This window comes from Peromyscus maniculatus, chromosome 7 (assembly GCF_049852395.1).
Source record: "Peromyscus maniculatus bairdii isolate BWxNUB_F1_BW_parent chromosome 7, HU_Pman_BW_mat_3.1, whole genome shotgun sequence".
Lineage (NCBI taxonomy): Eukaryota > Metazoa > Chordata > Mammalia > Rodentia > Cricetidae > Peromyscus > Peromyscus maniculatus.
In genome coordinates this window covers 45,408,054-45,427,237 of record NC_134858.1, presented here as the reverse complement: position 1 = coordinate 45,427,237, position 19,184 = coordinate 45,408,054, and the positions used below count along the sequence as shown (strand labels likewise).

The 19,184-nt window shown below is 41.5% G+C and overlaps 2 protein-coding genes across 17 annotated transcripts in view; one reads left to right on the top strand and one right to left on the bottom strand.

Moving 5' to 3' along the window:
• Positions 1–19,184, bottom strand: part of LOC107401539 (NXPE family member 4) — a 232,061-nt gene that overhangs the window by 6,761 nt on the left and 206,116 nt on the right. For 2 of the 16 annotated variants that reach the window (XM_076576215.1, XM_076576214.1), the window contains exons 2-4: positions 8,708–8,837; positions 3,350–3,474; positions 1,763–1,868 (exon numbers count right to left, since the gene is read on the bottom strand). In XM_076576215.1, coding sequence (XP_076432330.1) covers positions 1,763–1,868; positions 3,350–3,423 — 180 coding nt within the window. In that variant the 5' untranslated portion in view covers positions 3,424–3,474; positions 8,708–8,837. Of the gene's footprint in view, positions 1–1,762; positions 1,869–2,634; positions 2,738–3,349; positions 3,475–3,944; positions 4,278–8,707; positions 8,838–12,723; positions 12,848–18,495; positions 18,636–18,920; positions 19,069–19,184 lie in introns of those variants that run through there. The other 14 variants (XM_076576225.1, XM_076576226.1, XM_076576223.1 and 11 more) reach the window with 14 other exon arrangements.
• LOC102914125 (NXPE family member 2) overlaps positions 12,938–19,184 on the top strand; it is a 60,426-nt gene continuing 54,179 nt past the window's right edge. The window contains exons 1-3 of the mRNA XM_076576206.1: positions 12,938–15,178; positions 15,370–15,435; positions 18,066–18,146. The gene's annotated coding sequence lies outside the window, so the exon portion shown is untranslated. The remainder of the gene's footprint in view (positions 15,179–15,369; positions 15,436–18,065; positions 18,147–19,184) is intronic.

Here is a 19,184-nt window from a genome sequence, read left to right as displayed (position 1 = left end):
AACTCCAGCTTCAGGTGATCTGACGCCATCTTCTGGCCCCTATAGGTCCTGCACTCACATAACTATAAGTCAGATTTTATCAACTATCATGTCATAATTATGTACCTTGAATGGCTATTGTGAGTATTATGGAATAATATGGTGTGCTGGCTAATTTTATGTCAACTTGACACAAGCTACAGTTATCAGAGAGAGGGGAGCCTCAATTGAGAAAATGCCCCCATAAGCTTGGGCTGTACATAAGTCTGTAGGGCATTTTCTTCATTAGCGATTGATGTGCAAGGGCTCAGCTCATTGTGGGTGGAGCCATCCATGGGCTAGTGGTCCTGGGTAATATAAGAGAGAAGGCTGAGCAAGCCATGAGGAGCAAGCCAGTAAGGGGCACCCCTCCATGGCTTCTTAGTCAGCTCCTGAGTCCAGGTTCCTGCCCTGTTTGAGTTCCTGTCCTGAGTTCCTTCAATGAGGGTCTACAATATAGAAATATAAGACAAATAAACTCTTTCCCACCCAAGTTGCCTTTGGTCATAGTGTTTCATCACATCAATAGAAATCCTAACGGGGACACATGGGAAACTTCAGAAAGGCATTGGACTCATGGCAAGTGGGCCTGTCTCTATGACTTGAAAAGATATTTAAAAGTATCCTAGCATGTCCAATGAAGTAATAATAAGATGGATCATTGCTATCAATCACTAATTAGAATTTTCAGTAAAGGCAAAGAAGCTTGCATGAACCCAATTCTTGTGTAGATAATAATAATAAACTATGAACAAGAATATTTTTAATAGTCTGGGCGGTGGTGGCGCCCACCTTTAATCCCAGCACTCGGGAGGCAGAGCCAGGCAGGTCTCTGTGAGTTCGAGGCCAACCTTGGCTACAGAGTGAGCTCCAGGAAAGGTGCAAAGCTACACAGAGAAACCCTTTCTCGAAAAAAAAACCAAAAAAAAAAAAAGAAAAAGAAAAAAAAGAATATTTTTAATAAATAGCTCTCTAAAAGCAGTGAAAGCCAAATCAGGACAACTGCAAGTTTGAGGCTGAGCTTGAGCTTTACCATAAGAGAAGGGCTAACCTATGCTACAGAGTGAATCCATGTATCACAAAAACAAAAACAAAGTTCTGCAAACGAATAAAATCAACTAACCACTACCACCAAGTAAAGCTCCACTCCACAGCAGAGAAGCAACCAATGAAATAGAGAAAACAAACAACAAAGCCAACACTAACAAAATAAAATGTAAGCCTCAATTGCTGCAATGAGGTAAAAGTTTGAATCGATATTTAGACTGCCTGGTACTGGAGGAGAGAAATGTTTCCCACTTGTAATTATCCACAGTTTTCAAAAGGCAGGTCCATTTCAGTACATAGAAATGAATGTATTCTGTCCTACAGAAGTTTCCTTATGTTGGTGCAAACACAGGCTGTGGACCTTGTCAAACAATGGCTGCACTTATCCACAAGCAGCACAGAGCAATGTCTGTGTAAACACACACGTAAATGGCTGCCTATAAAGCTTGCCCTCCCTCTGACTTCCCTATCTCTGAGAAGCACTCTCTGTCCTGGGTCCCAGCTTATACATGAAAGGTTTGGGACGTTCCTCACTTGTTGCTGTGTTTAACAATGGTCAGTTATGTTGGTTCGTTAATGCTGCTTGATAAGTCATATTGAACACATCCAACTCCGTTCCAGTTGGTAGGTCTTTGCAACTTACACTTTCCTAGATACACAACATCAAGTAAAACAGAAAAAGAAATTAGTTCCTTACCTTTGATGGGTTTCTGAAAACTGTGAATGAGACCCAGAAGATAACTATAAACAGCAGCACCCACAGTGACTTACGACTGGTCATTGTTTTCATGGTTTGAATTGTCCTAGGAGAGAATCACAGAAACTCATCACGGAATGAAACAGAAAGGAAATCACACACAGGTGTGGCACACTCACGGCTCCTGATTGCTTTGCTCTCAGTTAAGTTATTCTCAGGTGACATCTTGGCCCTCCTGGCTGCCCCTGCTGTCCCCCAGCCTCTGTCATCCCATTAGCTATCAGTTTGGAGCCCACCAGCAGCTAAGATACCATGAACCTGAAGTGGGCAGGACAGTCACATCTAGGTGGATCCTCCCGGTTATACCACCTCCCAGATTCTCTTTTCTCTCCTCTCAACCACAAAGAGCAGACCAAATACTTGACTACAATCCATGACAACATCTAATAGAAGGTGGTCCACCAGCCTTCATGTTGTCCCTTTCTTTATCACCAGTTTTTCCTGAACCTCTCAACCTTAAAAATAATTACTTTAAAACTCTTAACTATTCCTTAAAAAAATAAACCTTGAAGCTTTAGCCAGTTTTTCTCTTCATTTATATGAACATTTGACTTTGATATGAAGCCTGACTTATCTTTTACAGGTTAGATTAGCTGGGTAAGGTTACTGCTCAGTAGTACAGAACTTGGGCACCAGCCCAGGAATATAAGTAAAGACTAATCATATTGTTGAACACCATCTTCATAAAACTTTCTACCCCTCCAAATTTCTTAGAATCACCCTTTGCACCATTATACTAGTTTATACACAAAAGGAGCTAGCACCAAAGAATAAATATTGCCCATTACCCACTCAACTTCTGGTTTTCATACCTTTAACATAAAGGCCTGGTTTGGTCTCATTTCTAAGAACTGGGTGAACTTGGTGGGGAGGCTCCTTCTTTGGCTGGTAGGGTGCTACCACTGTATGGCCTTCCTGCACCAAAACACATCACAGATACAAGCTGCAGAGCATAGGGTAGAGGATACTTTTCAGTGGGATTCATACCCTTCACCCTAAGGGGGAATCTGGATGGCAAAACCACAGTGACCAAGTCAAGCAAAGGCTGAAACGAGGGGCAGAATGATCTGCCTCCTACTCAAATATCATTGCAACAGACAAAGATGTTAGGGCTCTAAGTCTGATAAGCAGGTGGTAATACTCCCATGGTAACTTAAACTTGGGAGTTTCTACCTGAGCCTTGCTGTCAAGCCCCAGTTACCAAGATGAAAATGCACATTATTCTGTGAACAGTACACTATGTAGAACAAGAATTGAAGGGAAACCACCTTGAATGTGATTGATATAGAGAAATCAGTAATGTTGATTACATCTCTGAATGTGATTGATATAGAGAAATCAGTAATGTTGATTACATCTCAGATTAATAGGATGGCAGTCACAGGTTCGAATCCACCTGGGATCTGTGTTCTTTTTCTGATAGAAAGAGTCCCAGGAAGAATAGGTGCCTTGGACACATGCATCGGGCCCACAGGAGACAGCAGTTGGTCCTGGGGGGGGGGGCTTTATACGTCTTGCTTTCCTTACCCTTTATAAGAGCTTATGTGTTTGAACACATCACCAACCTCCACTTCTCCTTGCTTTTTTTTGTAGAGTCTCATGTAGCCCTGGCTAGCCTCAAACTCCAGATCTTCCTGCTTTCACCGTCTAATCTTAAAAACAACAACAACAAACAAAAACATAAAACCAGACAAGTTAGACTCAAGTCCTCTTTCCAAAAGAAAATCCTGACTTTTCAGCATCGTTAGTCATGTGCTATCAAATGAGCATAACAATACTTTTTTTTTCCCATACAAAGGCTTTTGAAAAAACTGTTTTAATTTTATGTGGCTTAGTCTGGGTCTCTCAATTGGAGATTATTCTAAAGGAGTCTATTGGGAAGGAAAATATTTGGGAAGGGTTTGGTTCAACTGTTTCTGGGAAGCCAGATGGTGGTAACTTCCCAAGACCACAGCCTCTCTGAGTCACATGGATTCACAGATTTTAATGGGTTCTTCCCATGGAAACATTGTTACTTTATGTGTATTGACATTGTTTCACGAGACAGGCATACTAGGACTTCCTGTCTTCTTGAACTGAGAGTAAAGAGAGAATGAGTAAAGAGAGAGTTTAAATCATTTACCAAGATCATCCAGGGAGTTCTAAACCAGGGTGAGTTCAAGGTTCATGTTCTCGTGGTCTTTGGCTCTCTGAGCATTTTCTACACTCAGACGTATGTGATGTGATCAGGTTCAGGCAGGTTCCGGGGACTGCTTATTTACTTCCATTAGGCTTAAAAGTCTCTCAGTCTCTCTGCATCCTTATGGCTATATTGTGCTCTGGCCCCTCCTGTGTAAACCCTCCTCTTCTCTGCTTTTTACAAGCCATGCAGAAGCTCCTCTGCCTCCGTGTGCTGCCTTCCTCCATGCTCAGACACGTGGAACCAAGAGAACATGGACCAATCTGCTAAAAGAAACCTTTCGCGCTGGGCGGTGGTGGCGCACGCCTTTAATCCCAGCACTCGGGAGGCAGAGCCAGGCGGATCGCTGTGAGTTCGAGGCCAGCCTGGGCTACCAAGTGAGCTCCAGGAAAGGCGCAAAACTACGCAGAGAAACCCTGTCTCAAAAAAAAAAAAAAAAAAAAAAAAGAAACCTTTCGTGTAGCTGAAGTTTTCCAATGTCCCACCTGGTCTGCAGCTGCTCAGACCCAAGTAAACACACAAAGGCTTATATTAATTAAAACTGCTTGGCCATTAGCTCAGACCTACCCCTGACTAGCTCTTAGATTTAAACTCAGCCATTTCTGTTAATGGATATGTTGCCATGTGTTCCATGGCTTTACTTATGTGCCATTACATGCTGCTCCTTGGAGGGCAGGCTGATGTCTCCTGACTCAGCCTTCCTCTTCCCAGAATTCTCCTTGTCTGCTTATCCCACCTACACTTCCTGCTTGGCTACTGGCCAATCAGCATTTTATTAAACCAGTGTACAAAAGCATTATCCCAGAGCACTTTTGGCCTTTGAGTTCTTGGTGGTGAGCATTTCATCACAGCAGCAACAACTAATACAGAGATGCTGGGAGTCCAGGGAGAAGACTGTTAGCTCTCTTTCACAAATTCCAGGCAGATTTTCAAATGTGTAAAGTGTAGCTGAAGTTTTTCTTCTGGTCCTGCCAGGCTCCCATGGCCCCTTGGTCCTGTAGCTGTTCAGACCCAAGTAAATACACAGAGGCTTATATTATTTTTAAACTATGGCCATGGCAGGCTTCTCACTAGCTAGCTCTCACATCTTAAATTAACCCATTTCTATAAATCTATATTTTGCCACATGGCTTATGGCTTACCAGTACTTTTACATCTTGCTTCTCATGGTGGTGGCTGGCAGCGTCTCCTCTGCTCTGTCTTTCTCCTTCCTCTCTCTCTAGTTAGAATGTCCCACCTAACCTTATTCTGCCTCACCATTGGCCAAACAGCTTTCCTTGTCAACCAATCAGAGCAACATATATTCACAGCATACAGAACAACATCCCCATCATTTTTCCTTTTCTTTCTATTTAAAAGGAAGGTTTTAACTTCAACATAGTAAATTTATATATAACACATTTATATATAGCAGTTATCAAGCAAGAATTATAGTTACAATATCTAGTCTATTTTTATTTTGCAAAATTAAAGAAATTATTCTATCTATCCTATATTTGTGAGTCTAAAGTTTTATATCTAATTTATCTTTTATCATAACCAAGGAAAATTATAACTATCTAGTTTTCAACTACATTAAAGACCTCAGAAGGATATAATATTATCTAAATAAACAGGAAGAACATTGTAAGCAACTTCCAAAAATCTAGAATGACAGAGACAGCTGGCTGCCTGGACAGTCACCCAAAGTTCTTCTGCAATGTTGGGGCATTCATTCTTCAGCCTACATGCCTAGAGTCTCTCAGTTGCTTCTTTCTGTGTCCTGTAGAATATTTGGCAGTCTTCCTCTGTGAAGCAGGAACCTGAAAGACCATCTTGTCTTGCAAAGTTCAGTGGTCACCTTCCTATGGGTCCTGCATGTCCAATTTATATAACATACTGTCAATCAGTTGATGAAAGGACACTTTTTGTCCAGTGGCTACTTTTGCCACAAAGAAAGTGAACTCCATAATGAGTTTCTTCAATACCCATCATCTTCCTTGAAGTATTTGGTGCTGCCAGGAGCAGATGTGTCTCATTGTCTAAGTCTTAAGTTTTTAAAACCTTTTAAATGCCGTACTCTGTAGGTCTTTGTAGGTGTTTTAAGATTACCTACCTCACTGAATTATATCTATGTATACCTAGAAAACTTAACATGACTACAAGTATGATTATCATAGAGTTTTTCTGGCATTGAAAATGAAAGATCCTTGTTTAGGGTTTATTGCTGTGAGAAACACCATGACCACCATTACTTTTTTTTTTTTTTCTTAGTTTTCAAGATGAGGTTTCTCTGGCTATCCTGAACTTGCTTTGTACACCAGGCTGGCCTTGAACTCACAGAGATCCATTACCTCTGCCTCCTGAGTCCTGGGATTCAAGGAGTGTGTCAGCACAGTCAGGAACATGCCAGAGCCACAGCAACTCTTATAAAGGCAAACATTTAATTGAGGTGGTGATTTACAGTTTCAGAGGTTTAGTCCATTATCATCATGGCAGAGAGCATGGCAGCATGCAGGCAGACATGGTATTGGAGAAGAAACTGCTGCATCTTGATATGCAAGTAACAGGAAGTAGACTATCTCACTGGGAGTAGCATGAGCACAGGAAACCTCAAAGCCCACCCCCACGATGTCACACTTCCTCCAATAAGGTCCCACCTACTCCCACAAAGCCATAGCTCCTAATAGTGCCACTCTCCCTGGTGGTCATTTTCTTTCAAACCACCAAACCCTCTTCTAAGACATAGTGCTACCTTTTAGAAAAGGCTTTAGAATGATCCAGAGGTGTGAGTAAAACAGAGAAATCCTCTATGGCAAAGTAGTCCTGACTCCAGACATTACAGATGGACAAGGAATTAAAGACTTTGGTACACTGAGGGCAAGCACAGTAACCGTAAACTTTAAACCCAGCCCGATTCCTGTATAAATTAACACAGCTCCCCACAGTAAGGACCTAGCATAGGAAGCACATGTCTACTCAAAGCATAACTGTTTGGTTTAGGAAAGGATCTGACAAAAAATTACCCTTCAGAAGTGAGCTTGTTGGGAGAGAGAGCCTTGTAACCATGGAGCCTTGAGGTGGGAGAGTAATTGGAAAGGAAGGAGACAGGGTTCCAAAGCAGAGAGAGGGTTCTTTTCAAATTCCAGAGAGGATGGTTGATGTGATGGTTCAGGAAGTAAAAGCACCTGTCACCAAGACTGCCAACCTGAGTTCAGTCCCCAGGTGGAAGGAGAGAACCAATTCCTGAAAGTCACCCTCTGACCTCTACATATCCACATATATACATGTGGGTGCACACACACACACACACACACACACACACACACACACACACTCAGAGAGAGAGAGAGAGAGAGAGAGAGAGAGAGAGAGAGAGAGAGAGAGAAACACACACACAAATGTAATAAAAAATGAAAATAAAACCTGGAGAAGAGCCCTGTGAAGAGGGGCAGCTGAAAATAAGATCAGGAGAGATCTGTACTACAAGACAGCATGGTGAGCACCTAGAAGGTAGGAAGAAGGAAGGAAGGAAGCAGAAACAGAGAGAGTAAGGATGCTCAATGATCACAAAATAGTAATCTACTCAAATCTGTACTATTGTGTACAGAATGTGCCAATTTCAACCCCAAAATGGAACATGTCAAAAGGCAGAGGACAAAGTGACACATTCCTATGTTGTGGGACAAATCACTGTCCCATATATGGCATTGATATGGGAATTTTCTCACAGATTATTTTTTTAAAATAACTATTATCATATGGCAAAGTCCATAACAAGTAAAATAGACTGGCTGGATATGCTGACACACACTTTCAATTCAGGCACTTTGGAGGCTGAGTCAAGTGGACCTATGTGAGTTTGTGTCCATCCTGGTCTATGTAGCAAGTTCCAGGATAGCCAGGGCAGGGCTGCTCAGAGAAACTCTATCTCAAAAAAATTGCAGAAAAGTGAACAGCATTCCAACTATTGAAAAATGAAAGACAAAGATACAGTTTCCAAAGACAACCAGAGAAGAAGATCATATTAGCAGTAATAAGAATTATGGCCGACTGCCAGGAACCAAGCAACAAGATGAAATCCTTAAAAGGCTTAAAAAAAGCAATGGGGTCCAGAGCCTTAGCAATATGACTTTTAAAAGTGGAGTAGAAATGTTTTCTTTTTAATATAAGCCAAGACATAATTCTTTACCAGGAGTTCCTTATCATGAAAGAATACGAAACCAGCAGTCAAGTCAATTCTGTATAAAGAAATATGATTGTGAAAATGAAGAAAAGTGAAGTAGAATTGACTTTCCTGTACTTTCCATTCCTCTAAAAGATAAACAGTTTTATAAAGCAAATATAGCAGGTGCCACCCAGTGTGACTAGTGCATGCAAAGGTCAAATGTATGACAGCAAAAGCCAGAAGAACGCAATGGGGTAAGTCAAGAAAACCATCTTGAAATCCTTATGTTGCATAGGAAGTAGAGTATTATTTAAATGTTCATTAATTAAGAAAAATATTGTTCTTGTCTCTTGCCAAGTGATGTTCTGTGCTGCCAACAAGAAAGTCCTCACCAGATGCACTCTCTGGACCTCAGACCAGACAGATCCTTCCTGGAGTTACCCATGAAGCTTTTGTATTCTGGTTTATGTGAGTTCTATGACTCATTTGACAAAGTTGTACCATGGCATCAACAAGGAATGAGTTGACACATCAGAGTTCATGGTCACACCCCACTTACCACACTGCAGTGAGTCAGATCACATTCAGACCAAGGACACACATTTCAGGACCATGCCCTAGAAGTTCATGATGCTGTAGATTTCTATTGGCTCCTCACCTGATGACTGTCAAGTGTCAGGTCCTCTCATCTGTCAAGATATAAAAGGATCAGCTGTGAGTCACATGTTTACTCACCAAAGAACCAAAACCAAAACCCAGACTGACAGGTCACCCCAGAACAGCTCCAGGACATCTCTGAGGTCATGATTCAGAGGTGGCAGATGGTAGTAATGTATGGTGCTCTTATGGAGGAAATGGTATCTTTTCTAGAGTCAAGAATAGAACTGATCTGAACAGAAGCTACCACCCATGACTGCCAACTGCTGCAGAATGTAAAGTGTTACATGGTTGACTATATATGTTCTTTAGGCCTGAAGGCACCTGATACTTCTGTGACTGTGGCATGCACAACTGTTGGCATACATATGCTGACTCCTCAGAACTCTCTCTCTTGGTTAGCAGCCAAGGTTCAGGTATACCCGATGTTCAGTATGCCTGTGTTCATCTGCTTTGTTTCTTCATGCCCTTTCTAAGTAGAGGAGGCTGTAGTTTATATGCTAAATATAGAGTGATGGATGACCTTAGCAGTTCTCTGGTATCTTCTGATGTCAGGCTGCCTTTCCACACCTGTAGGCAGCCAGTGTCTAGCTGAACTCTTGACTTTGGGACCAGCTACATGAGCAATGTTCCAGGGCATGGGTTTACAAAGATCTGATTCCATTCTAACCAATGAAAACCTGTGCAAAGATCCAATTTACAGGTTTCACATACAGATTGGATTGTTCAGGCGACAGATTTCCTCCCTCCCTGCTCTGCCTCCCAGCCAGTTTGCCTCCTTTCCTTTCTGCCCTCCCTACCAACTTCTCTCTTTTCTTTCTTTTTGATTCAGTGTTAGGAATTAAACACAGAGCCTTGCACATGCTGGTCTATTTGTTTGTTTTGAAACAATGCTATGTTGCTCAAGCTAGCCTTGAACTAACTCTCTCTATAACCAGGCTCATTTTATTTTTGTGATCCTCTTGCCTCAGTCTCCCAAGTACTTGGGATTATAGACCTGCACTATGAAGCCAGGCTCTGATTCTCCCGGAATGTGGAAATGTGGTATAGTTCAGAACCTTCAGTCTTTTACTGTAGCTGAAGCAGAGAATCATGCTTCTTAAAAAGTGGTGTGGGCTATTTATATCTTCAGGAATGTGACTTCCTCTATAAATTCTTATCTGCAATCAGCCATCCATGAGTAAGTAAAGTACTTGGCTTTTGTAGTTCAAGGGATTATTATCTCCAAATCAAGGAAAACTGAAGCCTGTGCTTGGGGCATATTCACGAATTCTAACTTGCAAAACTAGTATCATGCCCATAGAGGGATTGTGAAGTGTGATTTATGCAGGTCCAATTCAAGAGGGTCATCCAGACACCAAGACATTATGTACAACTCTGGGTCTAAAGGGGAAGTTTTTTCTTGGCAAGAAATAGTTCTAAAATATTCCACTCCAAGATTTCTACAAACATCAGTATAAGAAAACAAATTCAGAGACTGGAGAGATGGTTCAATGGTTAAGACCATTGGCTGTTCTTTCAGAGAACTCAGGTTCAATTCCCAGCACCCACAGGATAGCTTACAGCCATTTCAAACTCCTGCCCGGGAGATCTGATGCCTTCTTCTGGCCTTCATGGGTATTGCACTCACATAGTATACAGACATACAAGCCAAACACCCACATTCGTAAAACAAAAAAGTTAAAAAGAAAGGGAGGAAGGAAGGAAGAAACTAGAATAACTGGGAAACCAATCAGATAAAAGTCAGTTAAAAGTTAAGTTAAAGTAAGTACAACCAGCCTTCCACATCCATTGGTTCTCTCACTCTGGGTTCAACTAACCAATGATGACAAATTTTGAGACAAAAACTACATCTGTCCCAAACATGTACAGACACTTTTTCTTGTGTTACTCTCTAAACCACAGAGCAGAACAATAGTATTAGTCACCTTCCTGTTGCTGTGATAGAGCATCATGACCAAGAGCAACTCAAGTTTATTTTAGTTAGGGTTTCCGAGGAATAAGAGGCCATCATAGGAGGAAGGCATAGTGGCAGCAGCAGAAAGTTGAGAGAAAACATCCTCAACCACCAGTGCGGAGAGCGCTCCAAGCCAGCCTCAAGTGACTCGCTTCCTCTAGCAAGGCTGCACCTTCTCAACCTCCCCAATCAGTGCCTCCTCCGACAGGGGACCAATTATACAAATATCTGAGAGCATGGGAAATTCTCATTCAAACCACTACAACACCTATTTTCCTTAGTAATCCTTAGTGGGAACTACTAATATTACTTTTTTTAAAAGAGGAATTGATATCAAGACATTATGGAGATTAAATGAAATAATAAGAGTAAAAATGTTCAGTTATCCTAGTAGAAGGCAAAACAAAAACGGAAACGAGCAAAAACAACAAAACACAGCCAAGGGAAGGAAATGGAACTCAGAGAGCGGCTCTCAAGATCTCAAACTTCAATCCAAAAACAGGAATAGCCACCTGAGATCTGAACGACTTCACCCAGAAAGAGACAGACTTGTCCCTGAAAGAACCTGACAGAACAGTGACAAGAAAGAAAATGGATGCTTCTATTCCAAAGAACCCTGTGGGAATTGCTATGCATCAGAGTTATCAATATAGGCTCACATCTTCAAAATAGATCCACAGACTTCTATTTGTACCTATGCAAGTGTTTGTACATAGATGTGTCCCCAAGCTCTGGTTTCTGAGCTGCTTTACAATAACAATGCTCAGTGCCCAGACCTTTATTTCTAAACTCTCAATAAAGAAAATCAGAGTTCCTGGGAGAAGCATTTGATTGACTCCAGAACTTTGAGATGGGACATGGTAAGAGCCTGGAATGCCTTACAAGGATTAGGAATTACTTAAAAACAAACAAACAACAACAAAACAAAACAAAGCAAGAACTAGAGGTCAGGCCAAAATGGCACAGAAGCCTAACCCGAGAGAATCCCAAGTTATTAAAGCTGAAACAGTTCAAGTCACAAAGGGAGGGGGCATTGGTTTTAGAAACAGCCAAAATGCTTTTGAAAATCTGATACAAATAAACAAACACACTGTAAGTGAGAACCGTGAAAGAGCTGTCTACTGCAGATGAATTCTAAGTGGCAGTAAGAAGAAAGAACGTGCAGAACGGCAGGGTGGTAATAATGGCTGTGGTTAAGATCTTTCTCAGGGGAATGATGGCAGCGGCATCAGGTGGTAAGAAGGTGTTCTCAGCTTTTGGCTACTGCTCTCTGGTCTCTGGGCTTTTAACTTTCCATTTGGCTCTGTGTTTCTTATTTAATAAAGCCGTTTAGAATTACATCTACACAACAGCAAGGGCTTCTCCTGACCATCAGCTAGACTCTCCTAAGCTTTAGTTCAAAGGAACCTTTTCTTTTTGTAAGCTAATTGTCTCAGGCATTTTGTAATACTGACAGAGAGCTGATTACTGCAGTCATTTGGATGTTAAAATATGTTAAGAATCTTATCAAATGGAGAAAAAAAAACAGCTCTCCACAAAGTGATCCAAGTTTTCATGTCATCTACCAAACAGTCCTCAAACATTTCATCATGTCCTCATACACACACACTGGTGTTGCCATCTGTATCATCCCAAATTACCATCAATTCGTGGATATAATCCCATGACTTTAAGCTTTTCATTCTGTTTCGTCTATATTCTATTTTCCACCAATAAGTGTCACATAACTGGGTTTTGTTTCATTATTTTTAAAGCATGACATTTTGTTTTGGGAGTTAAACCTAGGCTCTCATAAATGCTAGGCAAGCATTCTACCATTCAGCTATGTCCTCAGCCTTATAAAAAGAAAATATAGCCCAGACTGGCATCAAACTCATGATATTTCCAAGGTTGGCTCTCAATTCCTGATCATTCTGCCTCCACTTCCTGAGTGCTGGGGTTACAGGCATGTACCCCAATACCTGGCTCTGGATATCTTATCTTCTAAGATAAAGTATTTTTTTTATAAAAAAGATTTATTTTTATTTTTTTAATTCATATGTGCCTGTAACTTCAGCACTGGCAGTTGAGGGTGGGAGACAGAAGGAGGATTCTGGGAGCTTACTGGCCGTTAAGTCTAACTGGAATAACGAACTCCATGTTCAGTTAGAAACTGTCTCAAAAAAAAGTGAGTTGAAGAATGAGAGAGGAAGACAGCTAACATGAACGAAACTGTGGCCTTCATACACCATGCACAAGTCTATGCACGTAGATATCCAACACACACACACACACACACACACACACACACACAGAGAGAGAGAGAGAGAGAGAGAGAGAGAGAGAGAGAGAGAGAGAGAGAGAGAGAGAGAGAGAGAGATCTAACAGTGTCCTTACTAGAGCATCGACTGCTACCTTATCACAAAAAGGTGGACACAATTCACATAATCATTCAGCACCAACTATGGTGGTACCAGTCACTATCGACAACCCCTGAAAGTAGAGGAGAAAACCCCTGGTGCAAATGAATGAATCACAGCTAAACTCTATTCCCTTATCATTACCCATGAGGACACTACTGTCATTTTGTTTGAGATGGTACTTTATCGTATGGGACACTCTCATGCATTTTGGGATGTTCATCTTTCTTTGCCTCTTGCTCTACATGCCCTAAGGTTCCCACACAGATAACCAGATCTCACCTTTTGCTGAGAACCTGTAGTCTAGATGATGAGATCTCAGGAGGAAACAACCTTTAATAAAACTGTTTTGGTAGAAGGGTGGAAGTGATATTTGAGATAATTATGAGTGAGAGAGAATGGGAATGGAAGAAGATGAAAGATCCAAACAGAAGTTCTTAACACTAAAGAATCCTTTCAGATCCATAAATTCACTACCAAGGGCACAAGCTAAGGCTTGGGGTTTGTACTATTCCCTTTCAGAGACATTACCATGAAAATAGTAGAAAATCTAATGCTGGGTGTGACCTATGGGTGTATGTATGGGCAATACAAACTCTGAGAACACAATCTCTTTGTAAGAAAGGGGAAAGATAATAGACCAAGTCTGAGCATCATCACAGAGTGATGAAGCAGAAACAGAAAATGTAAAGCAGAAACAGGTGTTCAGAGGGAAAAACTGGTAGAGGAGTCTTAATCTGGAAGTCAATTAGGGAGCTAGAAGTTCAGATTAAAGAGCTCTTCAAGAACCCAATGAGAGTAGAATTGAAAAAATATGGAAGGTCAGCTGAAAGGTATGGAATAGAGGAATAAAAACATCAGTATCTACATATCTATACTTTTAAAAGATAATTTATTTATATTTTTGGTATATCTGTTTGCCTTCATATATGTATGTGCACCCTGTAAGTACAGTATCCTCAGATGCCAGAAGATGGATCTGTTTGAACTAGGGCTATTGACAATAATAAGTCACCATGTGAATGCTAGGAATTAAACCCAGGTCCTCTACATGAGCTTTTAAAAGCAGAGCCATTTCCTCAGCATTCAATATCTATATTTAGTAGAAATCCCAGCAAAGTAAGGGGGAAAAAAACTCAAAGGAACAGAGAGCAATTCATTATTTTCAAGTATATATGAAGATGAAAAGTAGCTTACATACTGAGTCACAAAGGAAATCTGGACAACTTGCAAATTCCTCATTTAAATGTAAATAAGAATGAAAATGCAAAATATTTGACAATGGATAATAATGAAAGCACTTTATACTGAGCCTTGTACATACCACCAAATTATATCAGGAAAGAAATAGATATATGTAAATTCTGTTATAAAGTACCAATGAGAAAAAGATTCAATGGTGCTGGCTTTGGCAGCACGTATACTAAACTGGGAATGAGGCAGGAGATTTGCATGGCCTCCATGCAAGGAAAAAAGACTAAATAAAACTAGTTACCCAAGTCAAGTTTGGAAAACAACACAGTGAACCTGGGAAGAATGGAAATCAGGAGGTCGTGACTAGGACAAGATACTAATAGCAGATAAAATGATAAGAAACAATGAAAGTGGTCAATAGAATACAAACCGATTCTCAGAGAAAGAAGGAAAAAGATGAGCAATTCTGAAGTAAAATTGAAAATCAAACAATTATACAAGTAACTGGGGTGTAACAAAAGGGTCTACCACATCTGACGTAGGAAGATTATTGTTTTAGTCATGAGAGAAAATTGGAATAGCTTTATGTTAACAATTTGCAAAGTTTGATATGGAGGATATATTTTTGAGGCATATCACTGCAAAACTAATCAGAGGAGAAAATAAAAAGAACCGAATTTAAAAAAAAAAAAAAAAAAAAAACCACACCAAACCCACGACAGATAATGAATCTGTGCGTGGCAAGCTCCTTCCAGAGTGCAGCCATGGAAAGAGAGGACAAGTGACTTCTACAATGGAGAAATCTGGGCACCCCTTCAGCCAGGTGATAAACCTTGGAATTGGGGGGGGGGGCGCAGAAAGATGTGGGAGCTAGCAGGAAATGGGGGGAAGGGCCTCTCACTCTGGAGCTATTGAGTCTCTTTTCAGAATGTGTCAAGGCTTTTTAAAATGTGTTGAATTTTTAATTTTTATTTTATTTACACATACATTATCTTTTCTCTTTTTTCCTTACAGGTCCTTTGCATATGCATTCTGGCTCCCACTTCAGTGTTTTTATGGGATTCCTGAGTGTGCAAACAAGTGGGTCCCTGTGCTCTATGTGAGTCTTGTGCCTCTTCTTAGCCCTTTCCCTTCTGTTGGTTTGTTTTGTCTTATTCCAATGTGTTAGTTTATCTTTTAATTTTTTTTATTATTATCCTTTAGAAGCCTGTTTGTTTTCTAATGAGAGACAGGAAGGGGATGGATCTGGATGGGTGGGGAGGTGGGGAGGAACTGGGAGGAGTAGAGGGAGGGGAAACCATGATCAGAATATATTGTGTGAGAAAAAGTGTTTTAAATATATATATAAAAATTATATATATATATACACACATATATATATATATATTATATATATATATATATATATATAAAGAATTGCAGCATGACAAACACAATCTGCTGCAAGGTCACACAGAGACAATCTACCTTTTGTAAAGCAAGCTTTCACACGGGGACGTTTACAGTCAGCTATAAACCACGCTTAAGACCTAAGTTCCCGTGACCTTCAAGGAGGCCTTACCCCTTTCCCACATGGAAAACTTCAACTTGCTGGGAGTCTTTTTGAAAAGAGACTATACACTTGGTTTACAGTGAAGACATCGTTGCCCTCTTGTGCAGCTCTTGTTATTTACTATATCTATAATCATATCCAACAAGGCACCCCATGATCTCACTGAGCAAAAAACAAGGGGAGACAAATCTCTTAAAACTCCTTCACAACCACTGAAATCTTATATATGGCCATTCTTAAGACATTCAGGGAGTCTCTCTCTTGAGAAGTCCATACTCACACTCAGGTACACACTAAGCCCCTGTCTTTCTGTTAATAATCATGCTTAAATCTGTGTTGGAATCTTTTTGAAGGGTTATTTTATTTTTAGTTATGTGTTCCGTAGGTATCTCTGTTGGGCATGTGCCCTCTGGGCTGGTGCCCTCAGAGGGCAGAGGCTTCAGATCCCTGTGGAACCGGAGATACAGACGGTTGTGAGTCACCTGTCCTGGGTGCTAGGAATCAAACTAGGTTCCTCTGCAAGAACAGTAAGTGCTCTCCACCCCTGAGCCATCTCTCCAGCCCCTGAATGTCTTTCCTTAAGAACTCCAACTCTGCTTCACACTGACTGAGTTCTTTCCTGCAGTAGAGTCGAGAATCCCATCTTCCTCCCAGTAGAGGTCTCTGAGGAGAATTCCTCAGCGTAGGGCTGTGTCTCCAGTTCCTGCTCCGGGTACCCCTGACAGGACGGTGATTTACCTCACATTAGGATGTGATGAAAAGGGCACTTGGCTTCTCTCGCGTTCTTTCTCCGAGCCTTATAAATCCAGTCTAATGCAGAGAAGAGCACCAGACAAATCCCTCTTGAGGGACAGCCCTCATAAAATGCCTGACTAACCCTTTTCAAAAGAAGTCATCAAAGGGAGAGAGGGGGAAGCCTGCAGGGTGGCTCTTCCCCTTCTCTGCTTCTCGGCCACGGTAATGTGAACTGCTGTGTTCTGCCACACTCTCTCTGCCACGATGGACCCGAACCTCTAAAACTACGAGAAGACACAAACCTTTTCTCATGGTGTCTCGGTCAGACATCTGCCGCAGTGATGGAAACACATTTCAAAAGGACTCTCACTAGTGTTTCACACCATCGTTTGTTGCACTGAAGTTAAACATTTTAACCTAGCTAACTATCACCATTTCTTCATGTCCTCCTCCATGGCCCCAGTTCAAGAACTTGGTTAAAGTCTCTCTTGGGCAGAGGAAGTGTGAATTCCAGAGCCACCAACAGCTGCTTGAGGCTTTCCCAAGCCATAAACCTGCAATTTTCTAGGAATCTCCCCAGAAATCCTGTCTGCAGGGAAAGGACTTGTGGCTCCTGGTTCCACCTTGTCAGACTGTAATTCTATTCAAGGTGTCTCCAGAGCCACCTTATGGACTGACCTCTCATAGAGAGACAGGTAGAGGGAGGGTTTCTTAGCAACCTCTTGAGGTGTGTAACTTGAGTTGCCAAAATGGTATCTGTGGCTAATACCAAGACAATGAGTTACTCACTCCCACTGGAAGAGCCTGTCTTATTTTCCCATACTTTGTCTTGGGAAGCACATACCGCCACTTGGATGGGGTTTTCTCTTCTCTCAACCCTGAAGCCTATATTAAAATCCCTTCAATAACATTTCCAACTCTGCTCCACTCTGTCTCTTAGTCCTGAGATTCTTTTCAGTGTTGAAGCTATTTAGTTCTAGGTTGGCCTGGGCCAAGGTCCCTAAAAATCTAGGGGAGCCCCCCAGTGTGTGGCAGTGTGGAGCTGTATTTCTGTCCTCTGACAGCTGACAAGACTACCCAAAGTTCACACTTATTTCAAGAAAAACAAGGGCTCTATGCTTTCTTTTCTCTTTCCTTTCTTTCATTTTTTTCTTTTAACCATTCTATTTCTTCGTGTCTGCTGCTCTATTTAAGGCTGCTTATTTCCCCTTAAGCCAGTTTTGGCATTGTCTATTATTTTTTAAAAGCTGACTTTTCTACTTGTTTAAAATTTGCTGGTTAATGTGTTTTATAATGTCCCAGTCCCCCTCCCCTTCCCACACATGCTGTGTGTCCCTTCCTCCATCCCCACATCTTTCTCTTTCTCAATCAACTAGTTGTTAAGAGAATTTGATTTCATTTTTTTCAACAATTCTCATTTCAGCTTTGCCAACCACTTACCCCGCCTCCCTGTACAAAGCACAGCTGGCCTTTGTCCCTGATTCCCAATACAACCCTCCTAAGGGTAAGACATGAGGATTGCGTGATATTCGTAGGGAACCGTTTGGTTATGTTTAAGTTTACACTAAAGACTGACCTAGTCTGGGGCCCCAATGCTGCCAAAGATGGGATTATAAAATAAGAACATTCTGTCACACTCCAGGGGGAGGAAGAATAATGAAGACTAAATGATTAAAAAGTCCCCAGCAGTGAAATGTGGGAGCAAACGGGTTGGTTAACGCCCTTACATTCTAGAAGAGTCACAGGAGGTGTGGGTGACCCTCCTCCTCATCCCTCACCCCGTGTGTCCTTGCATTTGGTTGTTCATCTTTGCGTCACTGATGATAAACCCTAATGGTAGCTAGGATGCTTACCTGAGGGTCCTGAGCTGGCCGGTGAAACCATCCCAATGCGAAGCACCCCTCTCACTTCAAAGGGAGCAGGGGACAGTGCATGCTGGAGCCAGCTAGGAGTGACGGCGACCCAGGGACGCAGATTCAGGTTGTCCTGAATTCTGTGTTCCAATGTGGGAAAGGTTTCATAATGGGTTTTATAGCTACAGAAGCAGAGCAAGCCACAAATCAAAGTATTTTCCTTTTTTTTTTTTTTTTTTTTTTTTTTTTTTTTTTTTTGGTTTTTCCGAGACAGGGTTTCTCTGTGTAGCTTTGCGCCTTTCCTGGAGCTCACTTGGTAGCCCAGGCTGGCCTCGAACTCACAGAGATCCGCCTGGCTCTGCCTCCCGAGTGCTGGGATTAAAGGCGTGCGCCACCACCGCCCGGCCCAAAGTATTTTCCAATACCTCAGTGGGAAGGCTGGGTAGGAGCGTGACAGCGAAGCAACCAAACTCTGTTGCACTCCCAGATGCTCTCCGATAAGAAATTCTTAGTGTTGGTTGATGGAAGCGAGTGGTCTGCTAAGTTAATATATTCCAGAGATTTTTTTTTAACCTGGTAATCAAAAGAGCATTAAGTCAGACACAGGTGGGCAGTGAGTGTCTATTAAGGGGACTTAAACTAGTCTAAGATTATCTTGGCTCTGATTGGCAATGTTCCAACTCATCACA